The sequence below is a fragment of the Hemiscyllium ocellatum genome, chromosome 35 (genome assembly GCF_020745735.1).
Source record: "Hemiscyllium ocellatum isolate sHemOce1 chromosome 35, sHemOce1.pat.X.cur, whole genome shotgun sequence".
NCBI classification, from domain to species: domain Eukaryota; kingdom Metazoa; phylum Chordata; class Chondrichthyes; order Orectolobiformes; family Hemiscylliidae; genus Hemiscyllium; species Hemiscyllium ocellatum.
The window spans coordinates 26,739,611-26,759,012 of record NC_083435.1 but is presented as its reverse complement, the minus strand read 5'-3'; the positions used below and the strand labels follow the sequence as shown (position 1 = coordinate 26,759,012).

The 19,402-nt window shown below is 42.5% G+C and overlaps 1 protein-coding gene across 2 annotated transcripts; it reads left to right on the top strand.

The window, feature by feature from the left end:
• Positions 1-6,950: 6,950 nt before the first annotated feature.
• On the top strand, positions 6,951-18,827 carry LOC132832461 (H-2 class I histocompatibility antigen, Q9 alpha chain-like). Of its 2 annotated transcripts, none has more exons than XM_060850485.1 (7): positions 6,951-7,117; positions 11,921-12,139; positions 13,111-13,383; positions 13,501-13,764; positions 15,528-15,632; positions 16,206-16,238; positions 16,576-18,827. In XM_060850485.1, the coding sequence occupies exons 1-7, from the start codon at positions 7,069-7,071 to the stop codon at positions 16,614-16,616; spliced, it is 984 nt and encodes a 327-aa protein (XP_060706468.1). In that variant the 5' UTR covers positions 6,951-7,068; the 3' UTR covers positions 16,617-18,827. The 2 variants fall into 2 exon arrangements, with proteins under 2 accessions (XP_060706468.1, XP_060706467.1); XM_060850484.1 differs by having other exon boundaries at positions 11,879-12,139.
• Positions 18,828-19,402: the final 575 nt, after the last annotated feature.

Below are 19,402 nucleotides of genomic sequence, written 5' to 3'. Positions count from 1 at the left end.
TGATTCTCAATACACTACAACATCCTGACAGTATTAATGGGTCAGGAGATTCCAGTCTTCTAGGTAAGTAAGGTGCTTCCATTGTTCCTGTCCTGGGAGCAGGGTCCTTTGGTGCCTCGCTGTCTGACCTTTCTTTTGTGTAGATTTGATACCTCGGAGCTTTGGGACAGCTGTGGTTGATCTCGTATTGTTAGTGGGTTTTAGGAAGTCTACTCCCTTGTCTGCGAGTGCTGTCTGGTTTCACTTGACAGCCTGCTTGATCCCTGCTATGGCATTCTGAGTGTTTTGGTATAGTTTGGTCAAGTTTACTTTCCTATGTTCTGTGTGGGCCTATTATAGGTAGGCAGGGTGACACACAGTCAATGCCAAATGTAGCAAAGGAACAGGGAAGCAACTTCTGAAAAGAAGGCAGTCTGCAGACATGCAATACTGGGAATGAAAGAATCAAAGGATCATCACAAATGTCACACCACAAAATTGATGGATGGAAAGTTATATAAGAATTCATTTCCAGAATTCCTTGGCAGCAGAATTCTGGAGAATAACATGCACTAGGATTGAACCCTGGACACATTGAGAGATAGAAACCGTTGATTGGAATTGTAGCTAAATTCCACTATTAATTAGGTAACAGTAAACTTGTGTTGTGAGATGTAACTTGCTTAGTTGCGGTGTCTTATTTTGGTAGCTATAGTCAATAAAATTTAAATAATTGTTTCAGTATTGTGAGATTTCTCAATAAGTAGCAGCATTACATGTAGCTTGTGGTAATTTACACAACACCCGCCAGAGCTAGAACATCCTTCTGCAGATCAGGAGACCTTCACTGCACACAATACTGCAGGTGTAGTCTCACCAAGGCCCCACACAATTGCAACAATCCCTGCTCCTGTACTCAAATCCTGTTACTGTGGAGTTCAGCTTGCCACTTGACTTCTTCCCCAGCTGCCAGGAGGTCAGTGAGATGATTCATAGTCACCACAGTCAACAGACGAGGCCTTGTAGATCCTGACTGAAAAGGAGAATTGAGGCAGCAAATCCAGATTCTACTGACCAAGAGTCCATTGTCCTCATAGAACATGGTGAGCAGTGACAACGTTCCATCATACAACATCTTGTTGATGATGGACAGACCTTGGTGAGCCAGGAGGTGAGTTACTCACTGCAGAATTCCCACCCTCTGAACTACTCTTAAAGCCACAGTGGCTGGTTTTGTTTAGTTTCTGGTCCTCCCTTAATACTGGCAGTGAAATATTCAGAAATAGCAATTCCTGTGAATGTAAGATGGTGAGGTGAATGAAATATGTTGAGATTCTGCCTTGTTGAAGATGGGCTTTGTCTGGTACATGTTCGACATGAATGTAACTTCCCACCTGCCAGCCCAGAGCTTCTTGCAGTACCATCTCTAGCTGTCTAAATGCATGGAATATGTGAATGTCTGAGGTCTGAAGATCCATCAACAAGTACCCCTAGTTTGGACTTTATGATGAGGGGAATGCCCTTGATTAAGCAGCTGAAAATGCTGGGACATTACAACACTACTCTGAGGAACTTCAGCAGTTCAGTACTGTGGTTGGAATAGCCGTACTGATCAGCTTGATGAGGAACACAACAATGTCTGGAGCCCAAGACTTCAGCATTACTACCAGGATGTTGTCAGGGCTCATTTTTCTGCTGTCAAAAAGTGTGGTGCTGGAAAACACAGCCCATCAGGTAGCATCCAAGGTGCAGAAGAGTTGACGTTCCAAGCATAAATTCTTCATCAGGAAGCATCAGCTCCTCACTTTCCCCCTTATTCCTTTCCTGGGCATTCCTTTGCCTCAATGGATCCTGAAATCATGCTTGGCAGGAAGCACATTTCCACTCAAAATATTCCATTTTATTGATGGAGACTGGATATCATTGGCTTGGTCAACATCTATTGTCCATCAGACAGTTACTGTGCACCTGAAGTCATATGTAGACCCAGACCAGGAAAGACTAGAAGGTTTCATCAGTGAGTGAGATTGAAACTAACCATATTGATATCATCAGCAATAGACCAACTTTTAATTCCAGTATTTTACTGAATTCACACTTCACTATCTGCCACAAGGGAATGTGAACCCATGTCCCCAAATCATTACCCTGAGATGTCAAGCACAGTGACATCACCACTATGTCACTATTTTCCTTTACATGACATGTTCACCGAATAATGTTTCCTCTCAAGGTCTGTGATTGTTAGGACAGTTTGAGCGGGGAGTCTAAGATTGATCTTTTATTTTTGAAGAATATGAAACAGGAGTTAAAGATCAGCAATGATCTCATTGGATGAGTAGCAGCTTCGATAGACTGATTCCTGGAATCATAGAATAAAATCATGGAATCCCTAGAATGTGAAATCATACAATCCCTACATGCATTCTGCCCATCCATTCCGAAGACCATCCCATCCAGACACACCCCCATACTCTATTTACCTAACCTGCACATCTTCGGACAGTTAGAGGAAATGGGTGTACCCGGAGTAAACCCATGCAAACTTGGGGAGAATGTGCAAACTCCACAGAGACTTGCCCAAGGGTGGAATCAAGTCCGGATTCCTGATGCTGTGAGACAGTCATTCAAAATATTTGGGTATGTTTTTTGAGTGTATTTTTTTGGATACTGATGACTCTTAAAGTCTTTTTGTTTTGTCAATGATATTTTGGGATCAATCAGTATGAAAGTAACTGAGTGAACTGAAACATAGTTTATATCAGTCCAGGACACAGCTCACAGACTGAGACAATCTGGTGGGAAATAATTTCCCACCAATTTCTCCCCACAGGCTGTCAACTGAAGTCAAATGATTGGCCCGATAGTGCTGGGATTTCTGTGGGAAGAGCTCTCTGCAGGTGATGGGGGTGGGACAGTGCCAGGTTGGTACTAGGGTATCCAAACTGAGTCAATGGGTAATGAGGAGTGAAGGGTAATGACAGGCTAGGTAATGGGACTTTTACACATGTCATGTTACTATTGTAATGGTTTATATGGTACAGTTTATCTGACTTCATATTTTAACCTTCACTGAACCCACAAAAATAAAACATGTATGTTAATTTGAAACAAAACATAAGGCAAGAGCAAACATCTTCATTGATAAATTTAAAGATTGACTAACAGTAAAAGGTACAGAAGTCAAAATGATTGAAGATTAATTTTTAAGTAGAAGTAAAAAGAGAAAAGTCACTAGTTTTAGAATGAGGCAGACATTGATGACTTCAGTTGTTGGGGCTGAAGTGAATTGTGAAATTCTCTTATTTCCCCAAGGCTATGTAATGGGTTAAGAAAGTGTCTTCTCTAAAGTTCAACTTCATATATTTAACTTTTTTTTTTAAGTTATCTCTAATCAGCCTAACTATCAAACACTCATTGATTAACTTAGTTGTCAGTTTATTTATGATTGATTTCTAAATTTTCCCAAACTTGTGAACACTTTCTCCTACAGTAATGACTCAGAACATATCAGAATGTTTCTCTATCTGATTATTATCTAATATTGCCTGGACTAATGTTGTACATTTCTGAACAAACTGGTTAAAATAACCAAAAGGTCAGTTATGAAGGTTTCATTTTCTCAACATTGCTTATCTCTGTGTTTGAAAAATCACCATTTTATGCAGCAAAATGTAACAATATACACTTAAAATGTTATAATCTTATTAAACATCACAGACATGCTGTTGTAGGTTATGCATTCAGTCTTCACCAATATCTATTAATTAATTCCTTATTCTCTAATTACCTCACAGTTGAGGCTCAAAATCATTCCTGGCTGGTTTCCAATCTTGTAGAAACTGATTTAAAAAGTCTCCTGTGTTAGTCTCATCCTGGCTTCTTCTTACCATGTTAACTTACTATAACAACAAAACTGTAGAAATCATAAAATAATACTTAAACTATTAGTGTTTTAGAATTACTAGCAATATTGGGATCATAGAAATGAATTCATAGCTAACATGACATATTGTACAGAGAAAACAGTCATTGCCTTCAAGGATGCAGTTTATAGTCTGAAAGAGACAGTGTCAGTAAAGGACACTGAGAGGGAGAGTGTCAGTACAGGACGCAGCTCACAGACTGAAACAGACAGTATAGCAACACGACACAGCTCACAGACTGAGAGGGACAGTGAGAATTCAGGACACAGGTCACAGACTGAGAGGGACAATGTCAGCACAGGACACAGCTCACAGATTGAAAGAGACTGTCTCAGTACATGATACAGCTCACAGACTGAAAGGGAGAGTGATAATACAGGACACAGCTCACAGACTGAGAGGGACGTTGTCAGTACAGGGATACAGCTCAAAGACTGAGAGAGACAGTATTGGTAAAGGACACAACTCACAGACTGAAAGGGACAGGATCAATACTGGACACAGCTCACAGACTCAAGAGGAATAGTATCAGTAAAGGACACAGCTCAGACTGAAAGGGACAGTGTCAGTGTAGGGACAGCACACAGACTGTGAAGGATAGTGGCAGTACAATAGACAGTTTATAGACTGAGAGAGGGAGACAAGTTGCAGCTCACAGACTGTGATAGGCAGTGTCAGTACAGGACACAGCTCACAGACTGAGAGAGACAGAGGGGCAGCATGGTGGCTCAGTGGTTAGCACTGCTGCCTCACAGTGCCAGGGACCTGGGTTCAATTTCAGCCTTGGGTAACTATCTGTGTAGAGTTTGCGCATTCTATTCCCTGTGTTTGCATTGGTTTCCTCTCACAATCCAAACATGTGCAGGTTAGGTGAATTGCCCACAGTGTTCAGGGATGTGTAAGTCAGGTGCATTCATCAGGGGTAATTGTAGAGTAATGTAGAACGGGTTTGGGTGGGATACTCTTCAGAGTGTTAGTGTGGACTTGCTGGGCTGAAGGGCCTGTTTCCACACTGCAGGGATCCCATGGGAAATTCTGTGGTACAGGACACAGCTCACAGACTTGAGAGGGAGCGTGTCAGTACATGATACAGCTCACAGACTGACAGAGACAGTATTGTACAAGACACAGTGCATAGACTGAGAGGGACAGTGTCAGTACAGGACAAAGCTCCCTCACTTAGAGGGACAGTGTCAATATAAGATACAGTTCAGACTGAGAGAAACTTGCTTCACATGAGTTTAACTTCCCACGTGCCAGCCCAAACTTTCATGTCGTACCTGTTTCTTGATGTACAAATACATGGACTGTTTCAGTGTCTGAGGTGTAACAATTGGTACTAAAAATGTCCCTACTTCTGACATTAAGTTGGAGAGAAGGTCATTGATGAAGCATTTTAAAGATGTTTGTGTTGAGGACAGTTGTCTGAGGAACTCCTGCAGTGGTGTTAGTGGCTGAGATAGCTGTACTCATACAGTTTGATGACAGACATGACGAGTTTTGAAGCAAAAGTCTTCAACATTAGTGCCAGGATATTGTCAGAATCCACAGCCTTTGCTGTGTAATCTGTAGCTTCATCTGTTTCCTAATATCACATGTGGCAGGGGTTTGGAAGCTTCCTTGGACACAAAATCTTTTCATCTATTTAAGTCATGTGGTCATTTTGAGCTGGGTCAGCAACTGATGTCCAGCAATTTCTGTGCGTCTGGATTTATATGTCGGCTCAGGCCAGAAAAGTTAGGAACATTCATCCCTTAAAAGTCATTGGTGGTTTAGTTGTTTTTGTATCATAATAACTGAGAATGACCCTACTAAACCCCTACTAAGGGGCAGTACAGTGGCACAGTGGTTAGCACTGCTGCCTCACAGTGCCAGAGACCCAGGTTCAATTCCAGCCTCGGACAACTGTCTGTGTGGAGTTTGTACATTCTCCCTGTGTCTGCGTGGGTTTCCTCCAGGTGCTCTGGTTTCCTCCCACAGTCCAAGGATGTGCAGGTTAGGTGAATTGGCCATGCTAAATTGCCCATAGTGTTAGGCAAAGGGGTAAATGTAGGGGAATGGGTCTGGGTAGGTTGCTCTTCGGAGGGTCAGTGTGGACTTGTTGGGCCGAAGGGCCTGTTTCCACTCTGTAAGTAATCTAATTTAAACTGGATTTTAATTCCAGATTTATTTTGAATTCAAACTTTGCTGTCATTAGGAAGTGCAAACCCATGTCTCCAGATCATTAAAAACTGAAAGAATTGTAGATGCTGTAAATCTGAAACAAAACAGAAGTTCCTGGAAAAGCTCAGCAGGTCTGGCAGCATCTGTGAACTGAAACGTTAACTCTGATTTCTCTGCCCAAATGCTGCCAGACCTGTTGGGCTTTTCCAGCAACTTCTATTTTGTCCCGCATCATTCGCCTGCCATGAGGAACTCTGTGACATCACCACTAAGTCACCATCTCTTATAGAAGGATACACTTAAAAATGTCTGCTCCTAATAGTTCGTGAATATTGGCATAATTGGAGCTTTGGGGTGTAAGATGGTGATTTTTTTTGGCGATTGAAGGAAATGAAACTGGAGTTAAGATCAGTCATGGGTCTAATTTGATGATATAACAGTTTGAATTGCCTCCTCCTTTCCAGAATGGTTCTGAAGAAAGCAACATGTAACTCAGCTCATTCTCGGAGCAACTGGGAGTGAGAGTGGGACTGTTTGTCAGATTGGCAAGGGTCCGATTCTGGGAGGAGCTTTTCAACATCAGTCATGATTTGGAAATGCCGGTGTTGGATTGGGGTGTACAAAATTAAAAATCACACAACACCAGGTTATAGTCCAACAGGTTTAATTGGAAGCACAGTAGCTTTCGGAGTGCCACTCCTTCCTCAGATGGTAGAGCGACGCTCCGAAAGCTTCCAATTAAACCTTTTGGACTATAACCTGGCATTGTGTGATTTTTTAACTTTCAACGTCCAGTGGGCGTCTGTTCCACCGGATGACTCACTGAGTATTTTCATTCTGATTGGTCCCAAAATATTATTGACCCAATCAGTATGAAAGCGGCTGAGCGCGCAGATACAGGGTTTAATATCAGTCTCGGACACTGTTTCACAGGCCAAGAAAGTCCGCTAGAGTATGATTCCTCACCAATTTCTCCTCCTGAACTGCAACTGAAATCGCAATGATTGGACTGTTAGTGCTGGGTCTTCTGTGTGGAAAGCTTTGTGCCGGTAAGCAATGGGATATGGTGGGGGTGGTGGTGGTGGTGGTGCCAAGCTGGGTACAGACCTTGACAACTTCCGCAGATGAAGCTGAACCGAAACGTGAAATTTCTCCTTCCCCCGAAAATTGGTTAACAAAATGCCTTCTAGAAAGCTTCTCTTTATATCATGATCTCATGTTTTAAAAATCTCCATTCAGCCTAACTGGTACCAAAACTCATCGAATTGTCCGATTTATACTGGATAGGCCACGGGATCTGTTCGTGTGCTATAGGCCTCTATGAATGGTGATTCGTTTGTGATAAAGGAAACTGTTATTCAAGTTTGCGAGCGTATCTAATAAATCAGGACTCAACAGAATATTTCCAAAGCTGATTGTCGTAGAATATTTCAACAATACCCCATTCTTCACCCTATTTACCAAGTTTATAGGTTACAAAAGGAAAGTGAGGACTGCAGATCAGAGTCAAAACGTGTGGTGCTGGAAAAGTACAGCAGGTCAGGCAGCATCCCGGGCACAGACCCTTCGGCCCACTCGACCGTGCCGACCAGGTGTCCTGAACTGAGCTCATCCCACTTGCCTATGGTTGGCCCAGATCTCTCTAAATCTTTCCTAACAATGTACTTGCTGAAATGTTTCTTTTTGTGTAGTAATTGTAATGGCCTCCCACTTACTCTGGTAGGTCTGCAGGTTACGTTGATTGGCCCTTAAGTGTCCAGAGATGTGCAGGCTAAATGGATAGGCATAGAAAATGTGGGATTGTGGGAATATCGTGATGGATGGATGGGTCTGGGTGGATTGCTATTTGGAGGGTCAGTGCAGATTTCATGGGCCAAATGGACTCTTCCTACAGTGTAGCGACTCTGATTCTATCAAATGTGCAGAAAGTGATTTCTGGAATGTCTCCTGTGTTAATCGCAAACTGGATTATTCTTGTCATCTTCACTTATGAAAACAACCAGACTGCTAATGTAAAATAAAAATAACTTAACCTATGCACCCCTCAATTCCCTGCTATCCATGTGCAACTCCAGCAGTCGATTAAATGTCCCTTATGGCTCTAGCATTCCATGTATTCACAACTTTCCGCGTAAAGAACCTTCCTCTGATGTCCCCTCTATACCTTTCTCCTAATGTCTTAAAACTATGACCCCTCATGCCAGTGAATCCTGCCCAGGGGAAAAGTCTCTGGCTATTGACTCTATCCATTCCTCTCATTATCTTGTATACCTTGATCAGGTCACCTCTCTTCCTCCTTCTCTCCAAGAGAGAAAAGTCTGAGCTTTGTCATCCTCTCTTCATAAAACAGGCCCTCCAGTCCAGGCAGCATCCTGGTAAACCTTCTTTGCACCCTTTCCAAAGCTTCTTTATCTTTCCTAACATCAACCTGGTCTATGACAATGGATTAAATCACTATTCCAGAAGACTTGCTGACCTTTCATTTCCAAAGCCCTCAAGTTAACAACACTCATGTACCTCTATTTTGAAATCTGAACACCAAAACTGTTATGAATACAATATATACAAACTGTACCTTTCATCATACCAGGGTTGACCCTTAGATTGTCGACGTTTTGGGCATGAGCCCTTCTGACTCCCCTGGTCCTTGGATACTGCCTGACCTGCTGCGCTTTTCCAGCAACACATTTTCAGCTCTGATCTCCAGCATCTGCAGTCCTCACTTTCTCCTTGACCCTTAGATTGGTAAAGTGGTTGATATGATAAGCCATGAGGTTTATAGATGTTTCAGCTTATAGTTTTAAGTACTTGGAGTCATACAACATGGAAACCGACACTTCAGTCCAACTCAAAAATGCCAATCAGGTTTTCCAAACTAAAATAGTGCCATTTGCTTGCATTTGGCCCATATCCTTCGAACCTTTTCTATTCATGTCCCTGTCCAAATGTCTTTTAAATGTTGTAACTATACCTGATTCTCCTGCTTTATCTGGCAGTTCATTCCACATGTGAATCACCTTCTGTGGAAAAAGTAGCCCCTCAGGTCCCTTTCAAATCTTTCTTGTCTCAGCTTAAAATTTATCCTCAAGTTTTGAATTCCCCTACCAGAGGGAAAAGACATTTGCTCTTTGCATCATGATTTTATAAAACTCTGTTCCAGACAAGAGTTCCAGCCTTTCCTTAGACCTCTAGTCCCAGCAACATCCTTTGTAAATCTTTTTTGCACACTCTCTCCAATTTAGTTTATATCCTTCCTCTAGTAGGGCAACCAGAACTGCATACAGTGTGCCAAAAGTGGCCTAACCAAAATCCTGTATCGCCATAACATGATGCCCAATTCCCATACTCAATACTTAGACAGTGTCTTCTTCACTACCCTGTCTATCTGTGATGCTACTTTCAATGAACTATGTAACTGCATTCCTAGGTCACTCTACTCAAGAACACTCCCAGGGCTCACTATTAATGGTGTAAATCCTGCCCTTGTTTGCCTTACCAAAATGTCTTGCCTGACATCTATCTGACTTAAACTCCATCTGCTAAACTTCAGCCCACTGGCCCAGGTGATCAAAGTCCCATTGTACTGTTAGATAACCGTCTTCACTGTTCATTAAACCATCGATTTTGGTGTCATCTGCAAACTGAGTAACCATGCTGCCTATGTTCTCATCCCCAATTCCTGAGGATCACTGTTCTGCTTCTGAAGGCATTGCAGTGCCTCATTGGATATTTTGTTTTCCTTTTTTGCTGAATGGTTTAGATTTCAAACAAAGTAGTTGTATCACAACAGAGTGGTGGGTGTTCTTAATGTGAAGATAGAAACTCAAGGTTTTAAAGGTTTTGTTTCACTCTCCAACTCCAAATAAGAATATGTGTATATATAAGAAATAAATGTCACTGCTTCATGGTACAGAATTGAAGTACTGTTTGTTTAAAAAAAAACAAAAATTTCAATTCAACCGAATTTGATTAGATTAGATTACTTAGTGTGGAAACAGACCCTTGCCCAACAAGTCCACACCGACCCACCGAAGCGTAACCCACCCATACCCCTACATTTACCCCTTATCTAACACTATGGGCAATTTAGCATGGCCAGTTCATCTGACCCGCACATCTTTGTGACTGTGGAAGGAAGCCAGAGCACCCGGAGGAAACCCACGCAGACACGGGGAGAACGTGCAAACTCCACACATCAGTCGCCTGAGGCGGGAATTGAACCCGGGTCTCTGGCGCTGTGAGGCAGCAGTGCTAACCACTGTGCCGCCCACATTTTTAATAGATAAATCTTTTTTAATATATAATTTGCTCATACATTTCTTTGGTCAAGGCATAGGTCATTGGCCTATGAGAATTAACCTGACTTGATTGACAATTCACATCTAAGCTTTAAGTTATTAATCTATATTATTGGGTGCATTCTCCATAGTCATAGCCTTCTCTACCTCTAATATCTGACATCATCTGCCTGTTATCCATAAATTTTGATGTTCATGCAGATCAAAAACTCAGCTTGAAATGTTATCATGTCCCTGGAACATTACCAAGTGCAAACATGGTACACCCCTTTCTGTTCAAAAAGATGACTTCGCTCCATGTTAAAGTATTTGTCACAGATTGCATGACTTATAAGATGGCCAATCTTCACAGTGGATTGCAGAGGGAATTGAGGGAGACAGTTTCTCATCTATCATTGTGTGGAAATATGGAAAACAACCTCGAAACAAGAAGAGCTCAGACCCTGGTCTCTGAATCTGACTCAGCAACAAAACAGACACACATTGGAATGTGTTGTGATGACAAAGGTGCTAAAACTATCAATCAGCAAAGACTTGTTCCATGGATTTGACTGAGGATGTATAACCTCCTTTGTGATTGTGAACAGTTTGTTTTGGACTATCCTTTGTTCTGTTGATGGGAGAAAGTGAGTGCTGGAGATCAGATTTGAGAGTGGTGTTGGAAAAGCACAGCCAGTCAGGCAGCATCCGAGGAGCAGGAGAATCGATGTTTCGGACATAAGCCCCTCATTCCTGATGAAGTGTTTATGCCCAAAACATCGATTCTCCTGCTCCCTTAGATGTTCCCTGACCGGCTGTGCTTTTCCAGCACCATGCTCTCAACCCTTTGTCCTGTTGTTGGCCAGTTTCATTTGACAGAGATGCATCTTTGATTTTTGGAGACCTTTAATATCACATTCTGAACTTCTGAATCAGTCTGTTCCCACCGGCCAAGAAAATAACAGACTGTCTGGGTTAACAACTAGAACTGCCTGAAAGTTAGAGCCTCAACCTTTTTTCTTCTGAAGAATCTGGAATTAATTTGAAAAACAAACTGTTCCTCTACTTACAAAATTGTGAGAAACTGCCATTTTCGTCCTGCTGCCTGCTCACTAACCTGGAAGGAACTCTTAGAATTCCTGACTTAAGTTGCTTGGTCTCTGACCTTCAGGTGAACTGATAGAACACACATACAATGTTAGTGGAAATGGCCATTAAGTGACTGATGAATGTGAGTACAGAGAAGTGCAGAGTTATACATTTTAGCAGGAAGAAGGAAGAAAAACAAAATAAACCATTAATTTTTAAATCCTGTGCAGGAACAGACCAGGAATTGTAAAAGTCATTGGAAGATTTGGGACTGGGGGACAAGTTCAGAAGGTGGTTAATGTCACCAGTGGGAACTTGGGCTTAATAAACACAGGTGCAGAGTACATAGAAGTTTCCCTCCATGTTTAGTTGGAGCTTTTGTGATTGGTGTTTAGGGATTCATGTCCTGATATCTTGCTCTCGCTCTCTCTCTCTTCATTTCAGACACTCACTCTCTCCGGTACTTCTTCACTGCTATGACTCCAGATCCTGCTTTCCCGCAGTTTGTGATTGTTGGTTATGTGGATGGAGTCCAGTTTGTTACATATGACAGTGATCAGAAGAATTTGATCCCCCGGGAACAGTGGATGGTGGTGAGCGAGGGGCCTGAGGCCTGGAAACGGAAACTATCTCTTGCTCGGGAGCAGGAAAGGAATTTCAAAAACGCTGTTCTGAGCTTGAAGTCACGGAACAACCAAACAGATGGTGAGTCCTCCCTCTCCAAAAGCTTGACATCTTCCTGTGTGATCAGGAGTCGATGAGAATAGAAAGAAACCAAGAGTGGATCAGAATCTCTAATCAGAGCCTGATTCTCTGTAGTTGGCATCTCCTACTGACATGGTATCTGGCAGCTTTTATTTCTGATTGACAGGGATGACTGTCTCTGATTTTCTACAGAAAAATGGCTGAGTAGGATGCTTCAGACAGATTTCCTCTGTTCTGTCTTTTTTCTTTTCTTCACTTTTTTTTTAAACACTTTTTTTTTAAAGACTTGCTCAGAGGGGAATAAAGGAGACAACTCCCGGACGGGAGGCCAGTGTGAGGAGGAGAGGACCTTGCAGACTGGCAGTGAGGCCTTGAGTTTTGAAGCTTGGTGCTGTTTGGAGACTTTGCCCTAAGCAGCCTGTGGGCTCGGTGTTGGCAAAGACTGGGGTGAAAGGATTGTAAATAGCGTTTATAATCTTAGATTTGTTTTTTTTCGATTACTTAGTGTGGAAACAGGCCTTTCGGTCCAACAAGTCCACACCGACCCTCCGAAAAGTAACCCACACAGACTCTTTCCCTTACATTTACCCCTTCACCTAACACTACTGGCAATTTAGCAAGGCCAATTCACCTAATCTGCACAATTTTGGAATGTGGGAGGAAACCAGAGCACGCGGAGGAACCCCACAGAGACACAGTGAGAACGTGCAAACTCCACACAGACAGTTGCCTGAGGCGGAATTGAACCTCTAGTGCTGTGAGGCAGCAGTGCTATCCGCCGTGCCGCCTACCTGGATATTTATTATTGTTTCAATTTTGTACCTAAATATTAAGTGTCTATAGGTATTTTGTACCTAACATAGTGCCAAAAGTGGCGACATTGCAAACTTTTCACTGCATTCATTCGAATGCATGTGACAAGAAGCTAATTCAATTCAATTTGATTGGCAGCTTGTGTTTCTGATTGACAGGGATCCATACGTATCAAATGATGACCGGCTGTGACCTGAGTGCTGATGGGATGACAAGTGGATTCAACCAATATGGATGGGATGGACAAGACATCCTCAGCTTGGATAAAAATCATATGGTGTGGGTGACCCCAGTCTCCTGGGGAGAAAGTATCAAGAACAGGTGGGACCAGGATGTGGTGGACAATCAGCGGTGGAAGCATTACCTCGATGTGGAATGTATTGATTGGCTGAAGAGATACTTGGAGTATGGACAGCGACAACTGAAAGTCGGTGAGCATGGGGGGAGCCAGTAGGTAGTGAGGAGGGAGAGAGAGTCTTTGAAGGGTATGGTACCCTGGCAGTGTATCTTGACATTCCTGCACTGATGCCTGTTTCTGTCTCCCTTAGTTCCCCCTGACGTGTCCTTTACCAGTCTGGGTGATTCTAACTGGCTGTCCTGTCTCGTCACTGGGTTTTACCCACAAGCCATCGAGGTGACTCTGTGGAGGGACGAAGTGTTGATCGATGAGACCCTGTCCACAGGGATCTTACCCAATCACAACAGGACTTATCAGATCCGGAAATGGGTGGGGTTTAATCCAGAGGATCAGGCCGAGTATTCCTGTCAGGTGGAGCACAGTGGGCTGGAGGAGACGCTGGTGGTAATTTATGGTAAGACTATTTCTCACTGTCAGAGAGGAGCCAAACATAAACCAGGATTACAGGAGGGGGAATCAGTGCCGACCTGCCTCATCAGGACAGGGGCTCACATCATTTCTTTTTAGAAAACAGTAATTGAGGCAGTTTTCTGTTACTCAGGTGCTGTTAACCTGCTGTTATATTCTGGGATATAACAGAATGATAGGACCTTCTATTTTTGATTTAAATGAAATCAAAAAAAGTCAGCATAGACTGAGAGGAAATATTATGTTTGACCAACTTCACTGAAGTTTTTCATGTGGTATCAGGCTCGTAGCAGTAATATTATGTATGTAATTTATGCAGGTTTTTAAAAAACATATTAAATACTTCCATAACAAAAGAATAAATTCAATTCAGAGAATGTGGCAAGAGTGGAAATGTCGTGAAATTGATTGTTGGGCGGTTTCAAGACAAGAAACAGATCTGGAAATGGATTGTTAGAGCTTCAAGATGCAGGAATTAATATTCCACAAGGACAAGTGCTAGAAACATTGCTGATCACAATTTCCAAGAATGACCTGGACTTTGGAATCATGAAATCCCAGATTGCCCCCTGCGTCTTCACTGGATTTCTGAAATGATTCTGAAATTAATGATTCAGCATCATTTACTGTCTCTTTCCAATAGAATTTAAAATCTTCTTTTATAAATGGAATAGGAGACAGCAGAACCAAAATCTCAGAGGAGGCACATGCACACTTGACCGGACTGCTGAATGTTACACTGGAATAATCTAATCAGTCAGTGATTCTGCTGATCAAAATACAATTCCTGAATTTGCAGATGACACCACATTGGGGGATAGACCAAACTCGTGAGATATGTAACAAGTTACAAGAAAAATTACTAAATGTTAAAATTAACAAGTTATTGGCAAATGAACTGGAGGAACAGAGATTTAGATTTAGATTGGAGACAGGCCCTACGGCCCAACAAGTCCACATCGACCCGCCGAAGCGCGACCCACCCATACCCCTACATTTACCCCATTACCTAACACTACGGGCAATTTAGCATGGCTAATTCACCTGACCCACACATCTTTGGACTGTGGGAGGAAACCGGAGCACCCGGAGGAAACCCACGCAGACACGGGGAGAACGTGCAAACTCCACACAGTCAGTCGCCTGAGTCAGGAATTGAACCCGGGTCTCGGGCGCAGTGAGGCAGCAGTGCTAACCACTGTGCCACCGTGCCGCCCACGATCTTGAACAAAAATATACACCTGTGGAAAAACATTTTGTAACTGGTTAGCAAGGTCACAAATCAAAAGCATGCAACATAATTATCTAGAGAGGGATCTAGTTGGTAGGTGATGCTAAATTAATCTTGAAGTGTGATTGAGACCACATATGGAGTACTGCAGATAGTTGTGATCACCATATAGAAAAGATATTGAGACGTAGGAGAGGATGCAGAGAAGATTGTCAATGATGATATGTATGTGAGAGTATACATATCAGGAAAGGATTGACATGCTGGATATCTTCTCTCTTGAATAATGGAGACTGAAGAGTGACCTAACAGACTGTAACAGTAGGTAGTAGCAAATTGAGAAGAAGCTTCTTCGGGTAAAGAGTGGTGGGAATGTGGAACTTGCATCCACAGGAAGTGAAAAAGGAAAGTAGAAGGAAATAGAGGGAAACAGAGAGATTTAGTTGAGGAATACTGGGAGTAACCTCCTAATGGAGAATAAATACCTCTGTCTGTCTGTCTCTCTCTCTCTCTGTCAGTCCCGACATCTCGCTCCCAGGTTCCCATGACTGTCTGGATTCTACTTGGGGTCGTTGGGATCGTTGCTCTTGCTGTTGCGGCTGTCTTCATCTACAAGAAGAAAGGTAGGAGTTTATGAAAAAGTGGCAGCTCCTCACTGGGAATTCAGGGGATGGAGAGCCTGAAGAGGGGTTTCCCACAGTAGAGTTCAGGGCCCAGGGTGTGTGCACGCGTGTGTGTGTGTGTGTATGCGCATGCATGTGCGCTCCAGATGGGGGAAGAACCTCTGTGTTTGGAGGTTGGTCTCAAGGTTTACAGGAGCTCTGGCTGTGGGGAGAAGGCCTCAGTTTGTGAAGCAAGGTAGGAGATGGAACCCTGTTCCTTCGGGTAGGTAGGAGTACATGTAGGTTCTCAGGGTACATGTGAGTGTAAAATCACTTCAAATTGCGGATGGCTCTCAGTTTGGTGTTGGATATTAGTGGCTCAGGGCAAATTTAATAATGAAGGACTGAGCCTGGATAGGAGCGTGGGTCTTGGGTACTGGTCAGGGTGAGAGCCTTGGGTAGGTGTCTCATTGGGAATAGGGGTCTCAAGAGACTTCATGTCTTTCGCTCACTTTCTTTTGGCGTTTCCACCTTTCTCTGTTCTGTGACTCAATTCTTTTTTTGTTAATCACTAAACATTCCTTGTTTTTGCAGAGGAAGTGAAGAATAGCTACGATCCCACAAACAGTAAGCTGATATTTTGGACATTTCTGGATCTCTATTATTGTGAGACTAACTCTTCTTTTTGTGTTAGATGCACATAATGGCTTGTTTCTATGTCTGTGTGTTATACAATGTCTCTCTACATCTTTCTTTCTTTCTTTTCTGTCTGTCTTGGTCTCTGTACCTGCTTCCATTGTATCTCTGGTCTGGGTATATCTATCCACTTCTGTCTGTGAATATTTATCACATATTTCTTTTTCCCCTCTGTCTGTTTCCCCATCACACACACCTTCTGTTTGTCTTGTGTTCTGTCAGTGTCTCGGATAATGAACAGTTTTTAATGCCTCTCTTTCCATTACAGCTGATGATAGGACACCCTCAGACGGTTCTGCCAATACCTAAGATACTACTAGTGTTGGTCAAAAGTGAGAAGAATGTTGTATCTGGGATATTGGAGCTGGTGTTAACTGCAATCCGAAGGGAGAACTTTGAGCTCCGTGACTGTCTCCCTGCTGTCAAAAAAAGACCACTCATACAGTTCAACACTGACCTTTAAGACTTACCTTCTGGAAATAGTTGCTACAGTATGGGCCTGAGCTTTAAGATGTATTAGAGGTGGGGTTTGGCAGAAAGAAAAATCTGGAAACTACTCATTGTGGATAAGATAAAATTTTAAAAAACTGCAGATGCTGGAAATCTGGAATCAAAAGGAAGCAGACATTGCTGGTAAAACTCCACAGGTCAGGTAGCAAATGTGGAGAGAGAGCAGAGTTAACGTTTTGGGTCCAGTGACCCTTCTTGGGAACTGAAGGTTTTTTAAAATTCACTCATGATGTGGTCATTGCTGCTGGGCCAGCATTTCTTGCTGTCCTAGTTACCCTTGAAGGTGGCAGCAATTTACCTTCTTGAATTGTTGCAATCCATCTGCTATAGGTAAACCCACAATGTCCTTAGAAAAAGACTTCCAGAACTCTGTTCCAGCATCACTGAAGGAACGGTAAAATATTTCCAAGTTGGGGTGATGAGTGGCTTGGAGGGAAACTTGCAGATGATGGTGTTCCCATGTATATGCTGCCCTTGTCCTTCCAGATGGAAGTGGTCATATGTTGGAAAGGTATTGTCAAAGAATGGTTGGCAAACCTCTGCAGGTCATCTTGCATAGATCGTACACTGCTACTGTACATCTGGTGGTGGAAGGAGTGAAAGTTTGTGGATGCAAGTAGCTTGGAAAAGATGTTGTATGTGCTGCATACAGGGATAGGAGTGATGGATGGAGATGCAGAGAGAGAATGACCATTAGATTGACCAAGAAATGAATGATCACATGCAAGAGAGAAAGAAAAATTGCTGGTTGTGGGGAATATAAGTAGGTGAAAATGGGTTAGCTGTGCTGAAAGCAGACCATGCTGTGACAGGCTGGATTATGTGAGTAGGAAAAGGACATAGAAAGTGCTCAGGTTCTAAAATGTTTGAACTCCTTTTTGAGTCCTGAAGACTACCTGGTTCCCAAGCCACCTTTCCTGTTTGGCCTCTTGCATTGAAATAAATAAAGTTTAATTTATCATCCTACCTTGTTCTCTGCTTTGTCCCTGCATGACCTGACTGTTTGACTCACTCCATTCCTGAACTGTAACAGTCTCAGCCTGAGCTACAAATCTTCTCGAAACCTGCTGTTCATATAGATGACAAAAAGCAGTGGACCCAGCACCAAGTCTTGTAGCACACCACTGGTCACAGACCTCCAGTCTCAAAAGCAACCCTCCATCACCACCATGCTGTCTTCTACCTTCAAGCCAGTTCTGTATACAAATGGCTAGGTCTCCCTGTATTTTGAGATCTAACCTTAATAACTAGTCTACCAGGAGGAACCTTGGCGAATGCCTTGCTGAAGTCCATATAGATCTCGTCCACCACACTTCTCTCAATCATTTTCATTACTCCTTCAAAAAACACAGTCAAGTTTGTGAGAAATTATTTCCCTTGCACAAAGCCATGCTGACTACCCCTAATCAGTCCATGCTATTCCAATTGCATGTAAATCCTGTTCCTCAGGGTTGCCTCCAACAACTTGCCCACCAATGTAAGGCTCACTGGTCTATTGTTCTCTGCCTTTTCCTCACCACCTTTCTTAAATAGTGGCACCATGTTAGCCAACTTCCAGTCTTCCAGCACTTCACCTGTGACTATAAATGATACAAATCTATATGAATAGCGGGTTTTGAGAAGATTTGTAGCTCAGGTTGAGGTTCTGGATGTAAGTTTTCTCGCTGACCTGGAAGGTTCATTTTCAGACGTTTTGTCACCATACTAGGTAACACCTTCAGTGAACTAGCACGCTTTCTATTTATATGTTTCGGTTTCCTTGGGTGGTTGATGTCAATTCCTGTTCATTTTCTGAAGGAGTGGTAAATGGGGTCCAAGTCTATGTGTTTGCTGATAGACTTCCAGTTGGAATGCCATGCTTCTAGAAATTCTCATGCATGTCTCTGTTTGGCTTGTCCTAGGATAAATGTGTTGTCCCAGTTGAAGTGGTGTCCTTCCTCATCCGTATGTAAAGATACTAGTGAGAGTGGGTCATGTCTTTTTGTGGCTTACAAATGTTCATGTATCCTGAGGCTAATTTTCTGCCTATTGTCCAATGTAGTGTTTGTTACAGTTTTTACAAGGTATAAAAAGTACTCACCACAGCTCCTGAATATTTTGCTTTAATTAAACTTCTTTCTTAATTTCTAGGCTGTCAATAAACAGCACTCCATCAAAAGAAGAAGCATTATTTTAAGAAAAGGTGATCTGTAGAGAGGAAGTGCTTAAGCAAGTCAAAATGATCAGATAATTCTGCTGTGTGTTTAATGTAAGATTAAAAAATTGGGGAAATGACTTGTACTTTGTAACTAAACAGAGTTATTGTGAAAGTAGTTCTGAGAAATTAACAGGAATGCTTCCTTCGCAAAGAAAAGTGAGAGAGATGAGTCAGTCAGGCAGTATCAATGTGGAAACAAAGTGGTCTGAACATTAGGGCAAAGAGTAATATTCAATAGATATTTTTGAGCTGGAGGAAAGTCGGTAGAGGAGTTCCCCAAGATTTGACATTAATACCCTTGTGTTTCCTGATCTTTGTTAATGATCTCTCTTTTGAGGCTTGTGACGTTTTCAATATTTGTGGACGAAACTGATGCTGGGTTGAAATC